The sequence below is a fragment of the Metarhizium brunneum genome, chromosome 4 (genome assembly GCF_013426205.1).
Source record: "Metarhizium brunneum chromosome 4, complete sequence".
Lineage (NCBI taxonomy): Eukaryota > Fungi > Ascomycota > Sordariomycetes > Hypocreales > Clavicipitaceae > Metarhizium > Metarhizium brunneum.
Genome location: NC_089425.1, coordinates 2464701 through 2485215, shown reverse-complemented (window position 1 = coordinate 2485215; position 20515 = coordinate 2464701). Strand labels below are relative to the sequence as shown.

Here is a 20515-nt window from a genome sequence, read left to right as displayed (position 1 = left end):
ATGGTCAGCACAAATGCCGACCAATAACTTTGTACAACCAACCGCTGTAAAGGTTCACGGCAGAGGTTCTGTCCCGTGACTGTGGCCATTTCCCTGTCCAGCTACAGCAAAATATGCCGAGATGCATGCATGCAGCCCTTTATGTAGACTTGTCATCGCCTGTCTACCAGACTCTCGTGCTGTACTACAGTGCCAAGTGTCTCGTCATACCAGTCATGATTTCACAAGAGGCCATCGCCAATCTGCCGCCCAATGAATATTGAAACTATCCGGGAGCAACAGCCATAGTACTGAGTATTTGTGGGCTGGGGAATAGTCACTTGCCAGTCTGACCTACAGTTTGGCACACAGCTTACAAGGTATGTTTCGACGTCTTTGGACTTCAGGATGCCAGACAGAAGACGTAATTCGCATATGTGACTCGTGCGCTTCCCCGATACGGACTTTCTGGTATTTGTTTAAACTACATCCAAATTGACGACACATCAAAAACGTCGAGTACTAACTACAGAAGAGACGCCAAGTATTGATTTGAGAGGCATGTTAAAAATGCTTCCCCCAACACACACACACAATGTTTCTCGCTGTTTGCTTCTCAAAGCCCACACATGACACGAGCAGGAGGACGGGCGATTAGAATATAATGCATCGCTCACGCGACAATCTTCTTTATTAGACGAAAGTCATTGTGGTATCACTGTCTACATGTTGCCAGAGTTCCTCCACCCCCCCAAATGCATTGAACAAGTACATATAAACACCGCGTCCTTGATCCAGAATCCTTATCCAAATGTTACCGAAATTTATGGACCGATACCCTCAGGCCCCCGGGTTGGCTCATGTCTTCCAAAATATCCCAATTTTTCCAAACGAATCCTGCCAGGACATACCGGTTCCCGCAAGGAGGATATATAAAATACGACTAGTCCGATAACTTGGAACTAGCGCCCCAAAATATTACAATGATACATTGCAAAGAATAACATGGGCAATGAACCCAGAAGGGGTACGGCTCTTTGCCGTTAAAAAAAAACCGAACAGACTATAAAACTAATAAGTGATGATATGTTCATGACAAATCATAGGTCTCATGGCGGGTCAGCTATTGGCCGAAGTCGCCTAATAAATTAATTCATGTGTTTTCACAGGTTCATGTTGCCTAAGCGCGTCATGCGCTTGTTCATTTTGAACTGTTGACCTGCACCAACCCCGAGACGTCCTCCATTCGGAATACCGTTGGGCGGCGGTGGATGAGGTCTTCCTCCTTGTCCAAGACGAGGTGCTGGACGCGCCGGAAGTCCCTGTGGAATTCGAGTGCCAACGGCTCCACGAGGCGGTCCGCGTCGATATGGCTCTGGCTCTAAAGACGCCGCTGGCTGTACACGTTGCCACGCATCTCGCTCACAATAAGAGCGGCCGTCAACCTCAAAGTACCCTTGCGACAGAGATACGCCGCAGTCCAAGCATCGAAAACAGCCGACGTGGTATTTGACCCTCGCCTCATCCTCAAGGTATTGTCCTTCAATACCACGTCCGCAATCGCCACAGAGACTGCCGTTGAGTTCGTGGTAGTGCTGCTCGCAATAGGGTTTGTCGTTGAGGACGTAAAAGACGGACGACGAAAATGGCTCGGCACAAGTGGTGCAAACAAAGCAAGCCTTGTGGTACTTGCCAGTTAATCTACCGTCGGCTGAGGAAATGCTCTTGCCCTTAATGGCTAGTCCACAGGACTTGCAGTCACCCCGAGATGGAAGCGCCAGCCTCTTGGGAGAACCCTGTCGTTCCCAAGTATGCTGCCGTTGCGGAGAAGTATGTTCCGTTAGTCCATGGTCGTTTCTGAAACCCGCCGACGTGTAATTGCTATCTTGAGTCGGAGAGGTACTATATCCTGCTCTAGAAGGGGGTCGTCGTGGGTCGTTCCCTAACGCACCGTCAAACTGGGTGGTTGGAGAGAGACCATACGGGGACTCGACCATTCGCGGAGAACGTGTCCGTGAAGCAGCTGCAAATGGATCGATGCGCAAGTCTTTGGGCTTAAGCTTGTCCGTCGAGAAACCGGCTTCATTCATGTCGCGATTTTGGTCAGCTTGATAGATTTCTGAGCTAGTTGGGCTCGTTACGGCAGTGCTTCGGCTTGCGCGGCTAGAGTCGGAATATCCGACGGATGATGCTGAATCGGATGGCGTATGGTATGGATTCCCGATTCCAAATTCTGCGGCCAGATCAACGGAGCCCGCGTTTCTCAGACTGTATTCTGGCAGCAAGCTTGTGCGAGGAGGAGGCTTGCGTGAGGTATCCGGGCCTATCGACCTCTTATACTCGTGTCCATGGCCTCCTCCGGTGCGTAAGCGCTCGGGATGAGACCCTGGCGCTGAAGTTACCCGCTGTGTCTGGAAGTAATTTGTTGTTGGAGAAAGCTTGGGATATGTTTCGGACCGGCTAAGCGTCGCCGAACCATTTGAGTCCAGATTCTTTGGGGCTCCAAATCCCCCATATCCATCCTTTCGGGGCTGTCTCGGCGGCAGTGGCTCTTCTGAAGGAACCAACTTTTCGAGTGAGTCGTTTCGCTGAGGATATGAGTTCTTGGCTCTCATAGGATCAAACGGGCCTGGAACAGAGGTATTCATCCTAGCCATAAATCCTCCGCTTAGAGGCTTATCAAAGTTTTCTCTGTTTGTTTCTTCGAATCCTCCATACCCTCCCGATCGTGTAGATGGGTTGGCAGACATTGGCGTCTCCCACCTGGCATCAATAGGTTGCCTAGAGCCGAAGGATTCATGGGCCCTGCGTGAACTCTCACGCCTGTTGGGGTATACTGGGGACGCATCCCGCGATTCACTCGGCTGACTTATGGGGGTCAGTTGACCACGATGCATGTATGTTTGGCCTGGTAACCAGTTAGTGGTTTCGTCAAGCTTGCAGAGGGCAGCTTGAGCGACTTACCCATTGAACCTGTCTCTACGGGAGGTGGTGTGGCATGTTTGGGATAAGGCGGTTTGGCGAATTGGCTCTCAAATTCATCGATTGAATCCAAAGGTGGTGACACTGCCTCGTAATTAGCCCAAAGTTACGCTGATGGAGAAGACGCCATATAACACACATTCTGCTGTTGGACCAGCACAGAGATGGTCTCCCATCATGGAAATTTCCACCTGATTACCACATAATGAACATTTTATTGTCGGCAGAAATGTTGATTCCCTTGGCAGCGCCATGGTGGTGAACGGGCTCGGAACCCCAGAGTAGTTGCTGCTGGCTCTCTTCAAGTTATTCTCGGAGAACCTCCAATATGCAAAACACGCATTCGATATCTGGCAATAACACGGCAGTCGTCGGCAGCCGGAGAAAGGGAGGAGAGGAGAACTATCTTTCCAGAAAAACTTGCTTCATGCATGAGAAACGGAGAGTTTGCGAAAGCAAGAGACGACTGATTCAGTCTCCCCGTCCCTGACACAGGTTGCCACCACTGTACCCAGGTGTGCCAACAACACGACGTCGATTGAATCAGTACTGACTAGGTCTAAAGACGAGGCGAAGTCGAAACAAAGAGGCTGACGCTGTTAATGCAACAGAACCGGCGGAGGTCGTGTTTGCAAGCAAGTCACTATGTTTCAATGGTCTAGCTGTCGATGTTTCCTACAGGCAACGGGATGCGCGTTTCTGCTTCAGCACCGAGCGACGGGATTTGTTGATTCCGACAAAACAGAAGCGATGGGTGAAACAGGCAGCTCATGGAAGCAGAAATGGAAGAACGTGCAATGACGATGCCATATGATGGACGATGTTTGAGAGATGGTCAGCAGCACTGGGAGGTGATGCACCTTGTGTCTCGAGTCTTGTCAAGGAAAGGCATGTATTCAAAGTAGTGGAACCCTGGCCAACCCCTGATCCGGCGGCTTCGCTTGTTCTCTTTAATACCGGCTCTAATCACCTTGAGTGACGGGCTTGCACTGGCCTGCAACTTCGGCCTCGAGTGGCGCCAACTCGTCGCCGGTTCGTGTAGGTAGGTGTTCAGGTCGAGTCCCGATCACAAACGTGACCTCTCAGGCTAGGACGGTGATGGCGGTGGAGACGGTTCGAGTAGTTTTGTGCCAGCGGCAATGGTTTGGCTTGTGCGGAGACTCGTATTGGGAAGGCACAACCTAGGAAACATACGACAAGGTACCTGCCGTGAGACTGGATCCTGGCTCAAAACCATCAAAGAGAGAAGGAGAGAGAGAGAGAGGTGTTCGGCGGGACAAATGACAACTTGAAAAAAGAAAAAGGAATCCTTCGCCTCGTATTCTCAAAGATCCGAGAGAAGTCGAGTTGAAGGCGGTGGTCCCGTCGACTCTCCGTACGGGAGTTGGTTCCCCTAATAAAACTTTCTGCGCGCTCGGCTCCGGTGGACGAAGAGCCACCAAATCGATGAGCGACACCTGATACACGACCAAGTGAACACCGAATGGGTCCATCATCAATGACAGAATGGGTCAGGACTTCTTGGTTGCTATGCGATAAAGCTCTATTGAATTCAAACGACCGCCACAAATTGCCCTTCAGGGCAGATGCGAAGCCAGGGAGACGCTGTCAATGGTTCTGGACAGGCGACTAGAACCCTGGGAACATCTTCAGGGCAAGCTGGTGGCAAGCAAGGAGGATCGACGTTGGCCCTTGATGCTGGCCCTTGAGGTCATCGTGGTTACGTCAGAATCCCATTCTGCAACCATGACAGCCAAGGGTTGGAGAGCCCCCTTCAGCCCTTCAGCATTTCCTGACCCTTCACTAGAAGGCTCCCTTGCGCTTCGCCCCAAATTTGCCGATTAGCTACACAAATTATTTACTGCTTCTGTGTCAATATGGTCTTGGTCTCTTTTTTTCGCCCTGTTTCGAGCAATTATTGTAGGTCCCGTTCTACGGCCCATCGAGTGTCGAGGCAAAGCTGAGGGTGAAACGAGGGACACTTGGCCATACAATCTGGTACTATCTCCTACTCCGTACTCCGTAGGGGGTATCCGCACGCTGATATGGTCTTCCAATAGTTTCCCGCCGTCTCGCAGCGATATCGCTACGCATAAACCACCAGCTCTTCGCCAGTGGATTATTGCTTGGGGCTTGTATATATCCTTACTCGTCAATCGTACGAGAACACGACCAACATCAATGTCGACGCATGAAGAGGTTGCTTCTTCTTTATGGCGCTGCTTTACGGATTGCTCCATATTGAATCAACTTGAAGCACCCTTCACTTAATCAAGCATTCACTGGCTACACCAAACTCGGGTTGGTGTCCACAGCCTCATTTTCACCCGCCGGAGTGGATATGCGGCGCATCCACAGCTCATTTGGGCGTGGACGAGTGTCACAGGTCTGCCGTTGCCCAAATTGTCAACCGTGTTGCGCTCCGACCATCCACCCGCCGAATGGCATCCGGGTACCTTGCACAAGCCCTGCCGCCGACGGGCGCCACATCCAAAGGAAGAACATTCTTGGACCATCTCGCGGCCAATGCTCTTAGCTCTTAAACCGCAAGAGGAAGAGCTGTTGTTACCCACCCTCGTCATGGGCTGAAGTCCATGGTTCACTCAACCCTTCCCAGGCTTTTCCCCTTTCTACTACCAACACTCTTCCTTTGCAGCATCACGCATTACGATACGTGGACCAAGAGCTGTTTGCCACTGCTTCTCCCCTTCCACGGACGTTCCGCACCGGAGGCACAGGCCATACAGCACATAAGTGCAATCGTCCACTTGTCAAATAAGAAGCGGTCAAAGCTGCAAACCCCCGTGATGATGGAAGAAGGACACGCACAACTTGGCACTAACGAGGATAATTATGTGACTACTACTAGTACCTCTTTGACCGAATACTACATACTACTTATACACAGTCAACAACACCATACCCGATTTGGCCACCCAGGTAGCTCGCCAAGATGCTGATGGCACTCAAATCCTTGCTTAATCCCAGCAATCCATTTCGTGATGGGTTGATCATTATTTTGCATCAAACCATACTTCGGACCGGACAGCCAGTAAGGTCGCTATGCACCTGCTCTAGGCAAATAGCTTGCCAGCCAAAATCAGCTTCCTACGCCCGAACACGACAAAACTTAGCACTCCTTATACATACATACATGGTCCGCGCATGACAAGTTGGTGTGGAATACCGTCATCTGAGATTATTGTATTTGATAATTAAGTACCGCAAACCCAGTACAGAGTACGGAGTATATGCGCGGCAGTTACAGGTCGAACCATGTGAAATAGCCCCAAAGATTTCAAGTCAGCAAGAGGAATCGACCTGACGTGTGTTTTAGGTATCGGGGTTCTGGTTCAAGTCCTGGATGACAAACACGAAGCATCTGCCCAGGAAGAGCCAAGAAGAAATACCCGTTCGCCCTGGGTACAAAAACAGCAACTCGACACTGACAACGATTGCAGATTTGTCTTCGTTCCATGTGGGTATGGCCAATGCCCTGCCAGGCCAGACCAGGCCCCGGCACCAACAAGCACGTTCATTGCCACGCTTTAACATTAAACTCATCATGCTTCCGAAGAGCTAGGTCGGAATCATCACATTAAGCGAGAATGGATGTTCTAGGGCCCCCAGAACCGACAGCCCTCATTCCGATCGCGCCGACGCCAATTCGATGAGCCAGTTGCTAAGCCTCGTCCTTCGCGGGAATGAAGAGTTCCATGCTAACCGGACGGACTCTTGTGGTTCTTATATTTGCGATGCCGAGGGGTTCACACGGGGGCGCGTCTCGTGCGAATCGGATCGCTCACCTTCATGAAGTCGATATCACCCAGTAACATGGGGGCTCTTAAACAGAGTCAGAACGTCGCACAGTCTTGGGTGATTCCAAAGTAATAGTTTTCAGATGAATACAACATGCACTATGTGGTAGTTTGACCACTGGCTGGACGGCCAGATTGTTCGGCCACCCCTGGTACTCCATACCAAAGTCCACACTGCGCTGGGTATAGGGTATTCTAAGTGCCCGATGCGCCTCGGTTTTTAATTCTACGTTTGCCTGTGTCACACTACCGCTGGCAGTTATTCCGTGCTTATCAGCATTATGCTCTGAGCCAGGTTGTCAAATGACATGGATGGGGAGTACCCTATATTCTGTAGCTGACATGGTGCTTTGCTTCAGACTCGCGATGAGCCCGATCGAGTGGCTGGAACCGACAGTTTTATCCAGCAATCAAAAGGCAGACACTGGACGCTTATTGAGTCTGGCGAACATAATTTGGAGTACAGAGCACCAGACTTCAAAATCAAATCCCGATACACAGCTCAGCCACGGCGGGCACATCATACGCGCCCAAAAGAAAGCCGAGACCCGAGATAGCGGCTTCCCTTGTTCAAAGGACTGAGTGTTCCAACTCGCGAATCATTCAGGGCAAGTAGGGAATCTCCATCGACGGTGTACCGTTTTGTGCCGCGTCGAAGCGGTTCTTCAGACATGCATACATATTATGCTTCGTAGATGCAGTACCGTGCAGAGTATTGCATGCAAGGCTTCTAAGTTGGCTTAACGGCCCCCCTCAACAAACGACATCGGACACGCGGTGAGACGGCGACGGGCAGTCGCAGTTGCGCAGGCCTTGGCACCTATACAAAGATGTTGTGCATTTTTCAATGCCCGTATGCACATATCTAGGTACCTAGGGGCGGGACACCGTATTCTTCACGATGGCATGGTTTGTCTGATGTCGGGATATTTATTGAAGCAAGGCCACATCAGATCGATGAGCTAGTACCAGTACGCAGTGTGGTGGCGTCGGTGCTGGCCCACTGGTGACTTGAGGACCGCGTCTCGATTGAGCGGTTTTCCCAACAGTTTGATTGACGTTTCCCGTGCCTGCGGCTGCAGAATGGCGGGTTTTATGTGAAAGTCCGATGATATCCCCCCTGGTTGATGGGCTGTATTGTGTGCCCCTCGTGCGGCCCCGCCATGCGTCGACGTGTCGTCGATGTTGTCATGGTGCCGTGCGAGGCCGGAGAGCAGGGAACAAAGAGTTGATGATTGGCGCTGATACTCGACACTATGCGCAACTTTTCAGGTTGGTGCTATGCCGCGAGGCACCGAATGGTCCGTCAAGGTCAATGTGATGGACGGAAACGGCGGTGATGCCCCTGGCCGTCGATCGCTGAACCCTCCCGCGGCCCTTTGGGGAGCCAATCGTCCATGTCGCCGAGTTACTCGTTGGCGCTTGGCGGTCGTGTGCCTGTCTGCGTCTCTCCCGCTTCATCCGATGGCAGTCGACGCCTGCAGCTCCAGCCCAGCAGTCGAGCAGTCGAGCCCCTCACCGCCCTCCGGTCTGGTCCGCCCACGGTCCACGTGTGAGAGACCACCAAACAGGCATAAGTGACAACATTGAACCGCGGGGCTCCACGAGAATCGCCGCGCCGGTGTCTGCTGCTATATCAGGTCCACATTCTGCCTATCGCCCACGTCGGCTTCCCGCCTCCTTTTCTTCCCTCTTCAACCACGTCAATTGCATTCTGCTACACACAACAACACCAAACCAAACCTTTCCTTTGCCCGATCTTTCTGTCTTTTTACAGAATCTTCGCGGTACATTCCACTTCTGGTTCCGTCGGGCCACGAAAAAATAACAAACTGCAAAAATAAACCACCCCACCCACCAAACCACTCCAATCTCAACAGATCGAGGCATTGAACCTCGATCACACAGTCGTCAAGACGTTTTCCAATCTCCTCAACTCGTACGTCGACCTTTTCACGTCACACCTTGCCGCCGCCTGTACAGACCGCCATGCTAACCCGTGCAAACAGGATTCACCACCCGTTCGCAGGAGCCCGTTGCTCAGCCGATTCTGGAGGAGCATCGGACTCAGTCCAGACCCAGTAAAGGCAGAAACTTGACATCCAAGCATCCCCAACTTTCCTGTCTTACGAACCATCTACTTTCGCGCCAATACCACTTGTCAACATGGCTCCCCACGCGCAAGTTACCACGGGCTCCACGAACGGGGCGGCTCTCAATGGCACCACCGCCGCTGCTTCTCCCACCACTTTCGTCGTCAACTCACCCAATGTTACCTATACTGACGCCGAGATCAAGTCCAAGTACACCTACCGTACCACCAGTGTCGAGACTGACGCCAGTGGCAACTTTGTTGCTACTCCCAAGGAGACGCAGTATGACTTCAAGGTCGACCGCAAGGTTCCCAAGGTCGGCATGATGCTGGTCGGCTGGGGCGGCAACAATGGCACTACCGTTACCGCTGGTATTCTCGCCAACCGCCGCAATCTCGTCTGGGAGACCAAGGAAGGTCCCCGCGAGGCCAACTACTACGGCTCTGTCGTCATGGCTTCCACCATGAAGCTCGGTTCTGATGCCAAGACCAATGCCGACATCAACATCCCCTTCCACAATGTCCTGCCCATGGTCCACCCAAATGACCTTGTTATTGGCGGCTGGGACATCAGCAAGATGAACCTGGCTCAGGCCATGGACCGTGCTCAGGTCCTTGAGCCCACCTTGAAGTCTCTTGTCAAGAAAGAGATGAACGAGATGGTCCCCCTCCCGTCCATCTACTATCCTGACTTCATTGCTGCCAATCAGGAAGACCGTGCCGACAATGTTCTCGAGGGCACCAAGGCTTGCAATGGCCACGTTGAGAAGCTCCGCCAGGATATCCGCGACTTCAAGGCCAAGAACAACCTGGACAAGGTCATTGTTATGTGGACTGCCAACACGGAGCGATATGCCGACATCATTCCTGGTGTCAATGACACTGCTGACAATCTCCTCAAGGCCATTGAGCAAGGACATGAGGAAGTCTCCCCCTCCACCGTCTTTGCCGTTGCCTGTATTCTTGAGGGAACCCCCTTCATCAACGGCTCTCCTCAGAACACCTTCGTGCCTGGCGCTATCCAGCTGGCTGAGAAGCACAATGCATTCATTGGTGGTGATGACTTCAAGTCTGGCCAGACCAAGATGAAGTCTGCCCTTGTCGACTTCCTCATCAATGCCGGTATCAAGTTGACGTCTATTGCCAGCTACAACCACCTGGGCAACAACGACGGCAAGAACTTGAGCTCCCAGAAGCAGTTCCGCTCCAAGGAAATTTCCAAATCCAACGTGGTCGACGACATGGTTGAGGCCAACACCGTTCTGTATAAGAAGGGAGAGCACCCTGACCACTGCGTTGTTATCAAGTATATGCCTGCTGTCGCCGACAACAAGCGTGCTCTTGATGAGTACTATGCAGAGATCTTCCTCGGTGGTCACCAGACTATTTCGTAAGTAGCAACACGTGTGCCACGGTGAGAGATGAGAGCTAACATGATCGCAGCCTGTTCAACATTTGCGAGGACTCCTTGCTTGCCTCTCCTCTCATCATTGATCTTGTCGTCATTGCTGAGATGATGACCCGTATCCAGTGGAAGGATTCCACGTCCGAGGACGGCTTCAAGAACTTCCACAGCGTTCTCAGTGTTCTCAGCTACATGCTCAAGGCTCCTCTGACTCCTCCCGGCACCCCTGTTGTCAACGCTCTTGCTAAGCAGCGTGCCGCTCTGACCAACATCTTCCGTGCCTGTGTTGGTCTTCAGCCCGAGTCTGATATGACACTTGAGCACAAGCTCTTCTGAATGGGGATAATGTGAATAAGAACAAGACATGGTCTGGGTCGGAATTGTTGCTTAAGAAAAGCATAAAATTGAAAAAAAAAAGGATAAAAATAAACTATAAAAACATTAGGTAGAGACAACAGGCATCTGCGCCAAGTTGCTTGAATGAAAATATTGTGTCTCGCCGACAATGCAGCTCATTCAGCGCCATGTGAAGTGGCTGGCGAATAAACGTCTGCATGCAATTCCGTAGATGCATGCAGCTGAAGAAACCATCTCTTGTCAAAGCCTTATGACGATGCATTTGCCATTTATCTCGGTCGAAGATGAGCAACTGCGTTTTAATACGACATCTGGACTTTTGGCATGTGCACAATTGCGGTGTGTTGGACAATGAGGTTGGTCCATCGCAGATAATTAAAAGATGACGCGGGATGGCCCGCAACAGCGCGCCACCAAAATCGCGTCGCGCGTCCGCGAGCTCCCCACCAGCCGTTATCCCACTTAAACGCAGCAACATTGAACCTCTCAAGCAAGCTCGTGGTCCGTCTGCTCCGTACTTGACACACATCCAACAGAATTTTTAGTATACGCCTTGAGCAGTCAATTTCCTGTCATTCTTCGTTTTCGATGATTTAATACAAGTTTCTTGATTATCCCGCCAGCCAATATTTCTAGCCATTCATCGCCGCCGATGGCGCTTCCACGAGTTTCCTCGCCCGCATCACGCGGTGGCTCACCGGAACCGTTGACACCGCGATCCAAGATAAGAGCTCTGCTGGCAACAGTAGAGAGCAGTGACGACGAAGGACCACATACTGGCAACAGGAAATCAAAATCGTCTCTCATTTCTCAATTGCCTCGCAAGATACACAGTAGTCCTCGATTGGCACAAAATGACAATGAGTCTGACGAGTCTGACGTTGCAGTTCGACCGAGAGGGAAGCTCGCGTCACGGATGCAGGGTGGTTCGGCAAATACAAAGAGCGCTTCTCAGAGCCCCTCGGCCCCAGAGACGGCAAGAGAACGCGTGAGGAGGATGCTGCAACGCGACGAGGCGGAGCAACAGGAGAATTCGGTGGCCCACGGCGACCAAGACGACGAGCTTCCCACTGCCCCGAGGCGGTTGAAACGTCGAGCTCCTGTTGATGACGAATCTGATGCTGCAGAGAGAACATCCCGGTCTCATAGCCCCGGATTGTTCGTCTCTTCCCCAATGCGTCCTTCCCCAGTGAAAAGCGCGGCCGGGGCAGCGGATTCGGATAACGACTTACCGCCGCTGAAATCAGATCGTTTCCAGGCTCTCGTCGAACGAAAGAGACAAGAACGTCTTGCACGCGAAGCCGCAGAGGAGGCCCGCAGGGTTGAGCGACGAGCTCAGCAAGAACATCTTGCCTCTGAGCTGGAGCAGCTCGTTTCGGATGATGATGTCGACGGCATCACCGACGACGAAGGTGGCAGACGACTCACACAAGAAGTTCGCCCAACGAGGAAAGCGAGCAAGAAGGCGATTGAGGAAATGAACAGGGAGACGCAGCGGATGGCCAGAAGCATGCAGCTTGCTCATGAGGCTAAGACAAAGAAGAAGATCTCTAAAGCTAGCCTTTTCCAGCGGTTCCATTACAAGCCTGTTGGTGGGGGTGAAACCACATTGCCTGCTGCCAACAGCTCCAGCCGACCTACGACACCGCAGTCTGATGTTGAGATGGGACATGCGGATACACCTCCTAGCTCTCCACCTCTGGGTAAGCAGGATGGTGGTCGGCTTGTCAATGAGGACACTGCTGTTCCAACAGAAAACATCGAGGCTGCAGCTCAACCAGGAGTTGCCGCCAAGACAGCGAGCCTCACAATGGCAAGTGTAGATGCTGGTTCACAGGCACGGCCAAAGCGAAGAGTACGTGTTCGACTGCCTGTCATGCCCACAAACGCAGTTACAATCGACACGGACGACGATCTCCAGATTACGACTTCGGTCAAGGACAAGGTTGATGCTCTGTTTGCAAACATTCCTTCCAAGACGTCATCCAAGACTCAATCTCTACAAATTTTCCGTGCTTTGGCACAGGTGAAGTCTCCTGGCAAGGAGAGCCGCGGCAAGAAAGACCAGTCCAGGATGAACCCTGGAGAGCTTCAGGCTTATTTGCAACTCAAAGCCCGCCAGCAAGCCAAATTGGAGCGCGATCGCCGCCTGGAGGTTCTCAAGGGACAAGGAATTGTCATCCAGACCGCTGAAGAGCGCGAAAGACAAGAGCAAGAAGTCGAGGACATTGTGGCCAAGGCTAGACAAGAGGCCCAGAAGCTCATGGAGGAGGAGAGAAGCGAGGCTAAGCGGCAACAGAAGGAGAATGGCGAAGTTGATCCTCTTGCTTGGGATGACAGTGACGACGAAGAATACCAGGATCCGGCTGAGGAGGCGGATGCGGAGGCATCAGAGTTAGAAATGTCCGGGTCTGAGGATGAGGCAGAGGCAGACGGCACGGAGGAAGATGAGGGCGCCGAAAACCCTCTATTTGACGAGGAGGCTGACTCTAGCGCATCTGAAGCCGAGACCGCTGCTCAAGACCAGGCTGATATGGATGAGATGGAGCAACCAGCCCCGAGGAGACAACGCAGAGTACGAAACAAGGCCATATTAGTGCTTTCGGATGATGAAGGTGAAGTGCAGGCTACACCCAGGCCTGTCAAGGTTACTGCTACCCAGATGACACCCGCGGGTGCAGGCACCATATCTCCTGTCGCTCCCGGCTCAGTTCTACGATCTGCGAAAAAGACGTTTATTCCCGGACTGCCTGTCCAGGGGCCTGCTGGGCTGGGACTCACACAGATATTTGCTGGCACCATGGACAGCCAAATGAGCGATTGTGCAGCCGGGCCCACGCAGTCTATGATGCCGGATTTCGACCACTTCCCCGATTCCAACTTTTCAGCCACCATGGACGAGCCGATTGAAGAAATGATTGTTGATTCTCAACAAGAGGAGACCCAAGGGGTGCAGCTCAACCTCTCACAGTCTCAGATGCATGGTCTCGGAACGCTGATTGCCAACGGAATGCAGACTCAGCTGTCTGAGACACTGGAGCTATCCCAGGATGTGGGCTTGCAACAACATACCCCTCTCCGAGACAGATTCGTAGATCCTCCCTTCTCAACGGTTGAGACCATGATTGCCGACAAGCAGGACGTGGACATGTCCCAGGAGTCACCGGTCGTTCGAAGAGGCCGGCTTCGGCGAAGAATGGACATGTCCCCTGCCGAGACTGCTATCCCGGAGGCCAGTGAGCCCAGCGCACCCAGCATTCAAGGCAACGCCTTCCAAGCTATGCAGGATGCAGCCAAAAAAGAGCAGAGACTCCGTCTTGCCGACGATTTTGATCGTAAGAAGAGCAAGGCTAAAGAAATGGTTGAGGAGCAGGCCGAAGAATCAGAGGATGAATACGCCGGTCTAGGTGGCGTGGACGGCGAGGATAGTGACAATGAGTCCAACGGGTCGATGGAGGAGATGATTGACGACGCGGCTCTCAACGAAAACGACAAACGGAAGCTAGCTGCGTTTTATGCGTAAGTTGCAGTGCCTCTCTTCCCCCCCTGACCACGTTGTGGATAATAGAAGCTAACTTGAGCCCAGTGATCGTGAACGGGCCAACGACGAACAACAGGTCGAAAGGCTCTTCAAGGACATCACCAGCGGCATGCTCCGTCGCAAGCGCGGAGGCGATTTTGACCTCTCGGACTCGGACTCCGATGGTGAGGCTCGCAAGCGCATGAAGCGCCGACAATTCGCCAAGATGCAAAAGGCGCTCTTTGCAGACGAGCGTGTCAAGAAGATTGCTGAAAACCCCGGAAATCAAGCATTTATGCGAACCATTGAGGACCGCGACAGTGACGATGAGATTGATCTCCTGGGCGCTCTCGACACGCCGTCACAAGCGGACTCTGAGTCTCAAAACGACACCCAGGAGCAAGCTCAGCATCCTACCTTGATCCCTGACAGCCAGCCTACACAACCACAACCACAACCACAACCACAGCCACTTTCTTCAACAGCAGACAACAGCAGAGCGCCGGCGAGCATGCGCAGAACAAAGAACGGCAAGAAACCCTCCAACATAGGTGAGGTGCGCGAAACGCTGTCCAACCTCCTTGACGAGCCACACGGATCCATCATCCCCGCCACAGAAGTTGGTTCCGACAGCGAAGGAGAACAACAACAAGAAGAAGCCGACGACGACGACCTGTCACGCAGCAACAAGGAGAACCAGCCCGTAGTAGATCGGATCAGCCTCAAGCGCAACACCTCGAGCACGAGCTCCACCGTTCGCATGGCTTTCACCACACAGACGTCGTCGTCCTTCAAGGTGCCCGCGCTGCTACGACGAGCCACCACCAACTCAAGCCTCATGTCCGGGTCCTCGGGGAGTTCCGCCATGAGCAGCGTGGGGGGATTCGGCGACGACGCCAAGATCAAGAAGGGCGCGGGCAAGAAGAGCGGCATCGGCGGCTTCGCGAGGGAGAACGAGCAGAGAGCCAAAGTGCAGGAGAGCGAGAGGCGGAGGCAGGAGAGGCGCGTCAAGGGTGCCAGGGGCAGAATAGGCATGGTCGGCGGTATCTTGGGCAAGGGAACATTCGGGTAGTTGCCCGTCATGATGATGACTTTTTGCGAGCGGGAGGGCGTTTATTTTCTTTCTTCTTTTTGGGGCTAGTTTGCTATTGGCCATGGCTGGCGCTTTATGGGAAGGGGAGCCTGTGACTTTTGATATCCGGTAGATTATATACTTCATTTGGGTATTCAGCACCAGTGATATCATGGAAGAACTCATCGTGGTCTACGCGTGACCTAGAAAGCCCGCCGCCGTGTGCGTGACAAGCCCTCCCCGGTTCTTGTAGGCCTCGTGTCTGGTATACATAAACCTACGTGTAGCTTCCTCCGCGTTCCTGGACGCCCGTCGAACTATATACGGATGCTATTCCTCCGTGTCCTCCGCTACCTGGACTGGCAACACGGCCTGCCATGCTGAAATGTGAGGATTTGAGAGAATGGATGCGTCTGGGTTCGTCTTCTTTGCGGCTTTCTATGGGAGCGCCGTCTTTTTGGTTAGACAGGGACAGTCCATTGAAGTTTACGGAATACAGAGCCAGGAGCCGATTGCGGCGGGACTTGCGTGTAAAAAGTTGATTTGCGCTTCTATTGTGAGGACTAGCTAGTACATACGTTGTGTTATGATCCTACGTCATGGTTGGAAGCCGTTTCATATTTCAGCCATGGAGATGGCGCTCATCTGCAACACGTTAGATCCGGCCATGAGGTTAGCAGCGATATCTTTTGGAAGCACAGCTATTTATATCGACGCCTAAACGTGTGGCTTAATTAATAAACTCAAAAGTACTTCTCAACCTCTTGAACACGACTATTGCTGACGCAGGGGTATAGAGCCCAACACCTTCACCCACGCCTCAGGCGTACTGCCTCCTTAACATCGCTCCGTTCCGCATGAAAACAGCCGCTTGAACTGATCCAAGGACCTCGGCCATGTAGAAATCTAGAAACCCCTCCCATGCCCACTAATGCTCATGATGTTACTAGCAATGCCGCCAAATTCGAACCAAGTCGCTATGCCCACAACGCCACGCTTTGGTAATAAAATAAAAGAGTCAAAACACAAAAATCAGCATCTCGCAGCTGCCATCCTGGTCATTTATCCTTTTGCGCCAGAACAACGACGTAATCAACCATGACCTTTGGATCGCTGCGGGTTGCGCTCCGCACCTTGGCATTCAGTACCTCTACCTCGTCTGCCGACCAACCCAGTACATCCCTCACCAACACGGCCGTCATGCCGTCCACTCCGTCAGACAGGCCGACACCCATCATTGTACCGACTTCTTTGCTCCGCAGACCCTTGGGCCAATTGCCAATGGGTGCTTTGAAGACATGCTGCTCAATGGTATTGAACCCCCCTTCGCTGCTCCACCGTTTCAAACACGGCGTTGGATCAAGCATTCTCCCCGTCTTACTACACGCTTCTTTCAGCGTGAGACTGAGTTGCACGAATGCGTGAGTGGGATGGTCTACGCCCATTGAGCCGTCGTCTGAGCTGAATGTCGTTGAAAATTCTTGAAATTCCACCCACCCACCGGGTTTCAAGGCGTCGTGTATTTGGCGAATCAGCCGTGGCCAGTCTTTTATCGAGGCAGACATGTAGCGACAGTGAATGTAGTCGTATGTGTTCGTCTCGATCCAATCCAACTCGACATCGTCTACGAGAAAGTTGACATTTGTGGGGACCCAGGTGGGCTGAATGGGACTCAGATCGTTGCCCGTTATACTCGCTCCGGGGTATAAATCGCCCATTTGGATAGGCCACAGACCCGTTCCTGTACCAATATCCAGGATTCTCATGCCATCAGGCTGAATGGGTGCCAGGAAGAGCCGGTCGTCGAGCAGTCGTGTGGTGGCGTGGTGTAGCATATCCAGACGATCTTGCTCCCGCTCATCGTTGGGAAACGGATACGTACCAGACTGGTAGGCATGGTATCGACGGCCATGTTTCCATTCGTATCTCGTAACGGAGCTTCGTATGGAAGTGCTCGCATTGGACGGGGCCTCTCCAAAGGTGGAATCGTCGTCGTTCATGATGATAGACCCCGGGTGGTGAGGTGATGGTATGTCAGAGGGATCCCCGGCGGTCCCAGGCCGGGCCCGAGAGAGGGTTGTCGGCCCAAGACTAGAATTCGTTTGTTCTATATATCCTTTGTGAAATGGCGCCGTTTGCCAATATCCCTTTATGTCTCGGCCGTGCAGCCTCTCGTGCATTGACCCCAGATCGTGTAGGCCCCAGTTGTCGAGGGATTTTTTCTTTTAAAAAAAAAGAAGGGAAAGAAAAAGAAAGAAGAGAAACCGAGGGAGCAAAGATTACAAAAGCGCGGTCGGTATGATTAGACTGCCGAGAAAAGAAGGTCAAACCCACCAGTCAGAGATGAGAATTGCCGTTTTTGCGAGTAAATTCTAAATGCTAAAAGAATGAGCAACGAATGTCTCGAGTCGTGGCATCCACTGCACACCTGAGCTATTCCGCAACGTGGTACTCCGTACTCGGTACGGAGTAGGGCAGGATCAAATGCCGGGCCTGGGTGCAGTTTAAATTTCAATTTAACCGGCAGAGCTACACAATGGCCAGGCGCAGCAAGGATGTTTGATACCGAAAGGAAGGTGGTCGGAATGATCGGACAATAATACGAGCATGTCCGTGCTTGCGGAGCGAAATGTGGTCGATGCGACGACCAAGTGAATGAATGGGCCAGTCAGTAATGGAGGCCAGCCACTTTTTCAGAGAGGTAGAAAAAAAGAAAGAGACAGAAAAGCGCCGTAACGAGGCGAACAAGAGAGATTTAAGACGAATTGCTGGGAGTCGCGGAGGGTGAGAGGGAGGAATGACGGATGAATAAGGCGGTGGCTGTCGATGCGCAGAATTGATTAGATGGCAATGTTGAACGGGAAAAGCATAAATAACCATGAGCGTCATCCAACGATGGACAAAATATAAGATGAAGGCGCGGAGCACCTTGCAAGCGCAACAACTCTACAACACAGCCGAACGGGATAAGCGACCAGGATCAGGATTATTCTTGTTGCAGTTCGAATTCGAAACAAATCTTGGCCAAAATACAAAGTACCGAGGGCTGGGGGAGGAAACCTGGCGACTCCGTCCGGGTGTATGTATGTATGTACTCGGTCGGTTCTTTGCAGAGTCGCAGCCAACGCAACGAGAAAGGCTGTGTGCGTGTGCGGGTGCGTGTACGTGTGCGTCTGCGTGAAGAACAAGTGTGCGCATGTATGTGTGTGTATGTATGTATGTATGCGTGCGTGTGATGTGCAGACCGACATGCGCGTGCGTCGGAGGTGACGAGTGACGAGATGAAAAAGGGAAACAGGCGACGACCACGATCCGTTTCAAGCTCTCATGAATGGACGAGCATCACGACACTGTGTTTGCATGAGCACGGCGGGAGCACGGCGGGAGCATGGCGGGAGCATGGCGGGAGCATGGCGCATGGCAGGGTGGCCTGGCCGAGGCAGCGATGATGCATGGCGAGCCCTTTGATGCTTAAACGGAGACCGGGGGTCCAGGTGTGTGTCGTCGTCGTCAAGACTCAACAGTGTGCCCTTGGTGCGGCCGTGGTGTCCTCGAGATGTGCCCGTCGAGTGGACTTGTGTGTCGGCATGGGTGAATCAGTTGGACTGAATTGCCGTGTTATAACTGCCCATACCTTGCCATGCCATGCCATCAACCCACATCGGAATGGAGATGGTCCAACGTCCACGCAAAACGGGGTCAAGGCCGATTCTCGCCAGCCCACCGTCAATCTTTGCACCGTGCAGGAAGACTGGCACATTCCGTCCATGACCGCCTCACGCAGCCGTGCCAGTTGGAGAGCCTCCAACTCCGTTCGCTCCCTCCTTCGTTCCTTCCTTCCCTGTCTCACTCCCTCCCTCGCAACACCTTACGAATCAGGCCAAACTCCTACACACACACACACACACACACACACACACACACACGCATACAACTGTGTATGTATGTACATACATACGCATTGCAGAAACACACATCTATTACCATTCTACATGCATCCATACACACACTCAACTCTCAATGACAACCAACAAAAGCCAGCCAGCCCCATCCCTCCCTCCCTCCCTCCTCTTCGGTCAGCTCTGCCCGCGACATGTCAGCAAATACCTTTCCCCTTGAGGCAAAACTCCCCGACACAACAACCGCGACCTGGCCCATAGCCGCGGCCCTCGAAAAAAAGTAGACCGATCCTCCCACCTACAAGCGTTTGCTGTCATTGACCAAGAGGCCATTTGACCCTCATAGATCGGCCAACTCCTGCAAGCCAGCCGTGACGCCGCCCAGCTCCGCTCTCGTGTGCCACGCGACAAGCAGGGGTGGTACTTGGGCATGATTTCCTACGGAGCACCTCGTAATAACATTGTACATACTACGTATTACAATCTTGCCCGAAATAGTACAGTACACACATACAAAGACTACTACTAGTACTACTACGGAGCGCCCGTCGACCCGTCTTGTTCCAGAAGCACATGTGGAACTGTATTGTACCATATTGCACCGCAATACTCATCTTAAAAATGCTTGTTCGATGGCTCCCACCCCTGTCATGCGATGCAATGTCATGTCATTTGCGCCGATTCTGCTTGGCTTGGTTGAGCATGCGCCGCTCACCTTGTTGATCCATCTGCTTCCCGCAAAGTGCTAGCATTGGTATCGGTACAATGCCGTATTGAGAAATGCCGTCCCAGGCACGGCATAATAGGGCGCCCAAGGAAAAAGCTGCACCGAGTCTAATTATTGCCCCCAAGGCTGCCTGCCTGGCCTTGGCCGCCGACAGCCGGTCGCCGTTCCGAGTGGGACTTTTAACTTTGGGACGCGCGGAGCTTGGGACGAGGGTTGAAATTAAAGGCGAATAGCTCCTCGCTGGCGTCGCAGACTTGATGATGACCTGCCTTTTTAAGTACCTAGCTCTTGGTAGGTTGGGCACTGAAGCACGGAGTATGTATGCAGTACTTGATATACGCAGTAATAGGCTTGGACGGCCCGAATCAAACGACCTGGTAGTAATCTTTAGATTCGAAACCCTGTAATATCCAAGACAAGCACGCTGTCGACCCTCGCAATCTCCATGGCAGTAACTCCGGACTCGCCGACTTGGGTTCCTGCACCTCACGCACTCTTGCATATACTACCATTCAAATATACATAGTAATAACCGTTGTCATGATTTCGGTTCCGAAAGCCCTACATGGACAAGCTATGGATCTTGATACTCCGCTATATCATCCCATCCCATCTCATCCCATCTTACCCCGGCCAGTCCATCCAATACTTGAGCCCCATTATA

General features: G+C 52.4%; 4 protein-coding genes across 4 annotated transcripts; 2 read left to right on the top strand and 2 right to left on the bottom strand.

Moving 5' to 3' along the window:
* Nucleotides 1-1142: 1142 nt before the first annotated feature.
* On the bottom strand, nt 1143-3215 carry PXL1 (Paxillin-like protein 1; the record flags this gene model as incomplete). Its single annotated transcript, XM_014690158.1, has 3 exons — nt 1143-2887; nt 2944-3045; nt 3101-3215. The coding sequence occupies 3 exons, from the start codon at nt 3213-3215 to the stop codon at nt 1143-1145; spliced, it is 1962 nt and encodes a 653-aa protein (XP_014545644.1).
* A 5730-nt stretch (nt 3216-8945) lies between these two features.
* On the top strand, nt 8946-10612 carry ino1 (Inositol-3-phosphate synthase; the record flags this gene model as incomplete). The annotated part of the gene is made up of 2 exons (XM_014690159.1): nt 8946-10261; nt 10315-10612. The coding sequence occupies 2 exons, from the start codon at nt 8946-8948 to the stop codon at nt 10610-10612; spliced, it is 1614 nt and encodes a 537-aa protein (XP_014545645.1).
* A 673-nt stretch (nt 10613-11285) lies between these two features.
* On the top strand, nt 11286-15225 carry G6M90_00g074200 (uncharacterized protein; the record flags this gene model as incomplete). The annotated part of the gene is made up of 2 exons (XM_014690160.1): nt 11286-14152; nt 14220-15225. The coding sequence occupies 2 exons, from the start codon at nt 11286-11288 to the stop codon at nt 15223-15225; spliced, it is 3873 nt and encodes a 1290-aa protein (XP_014545646.1).
* A 1058-nt stretch (nt 15226-16283) lies between these two features.
* On the bottom strand, nt 16284-17225 carry laeA_4 (Secondary metabolism regulator laeA; the record flags this gene model as incomplete). Its single annotated transcript, XM_014690161.1, has 1 exon — nt 16284-17225. The coding sequence occupies one exon, from the start codon at nt 17223-17225 to the stop codon at nt 16284-16286; it is 942 nt and encodes a 313-aa protein (XP_014545647.1).
* Between the last annotated feature and the right edge of the window lie 3290 nt (nt 17226-20515).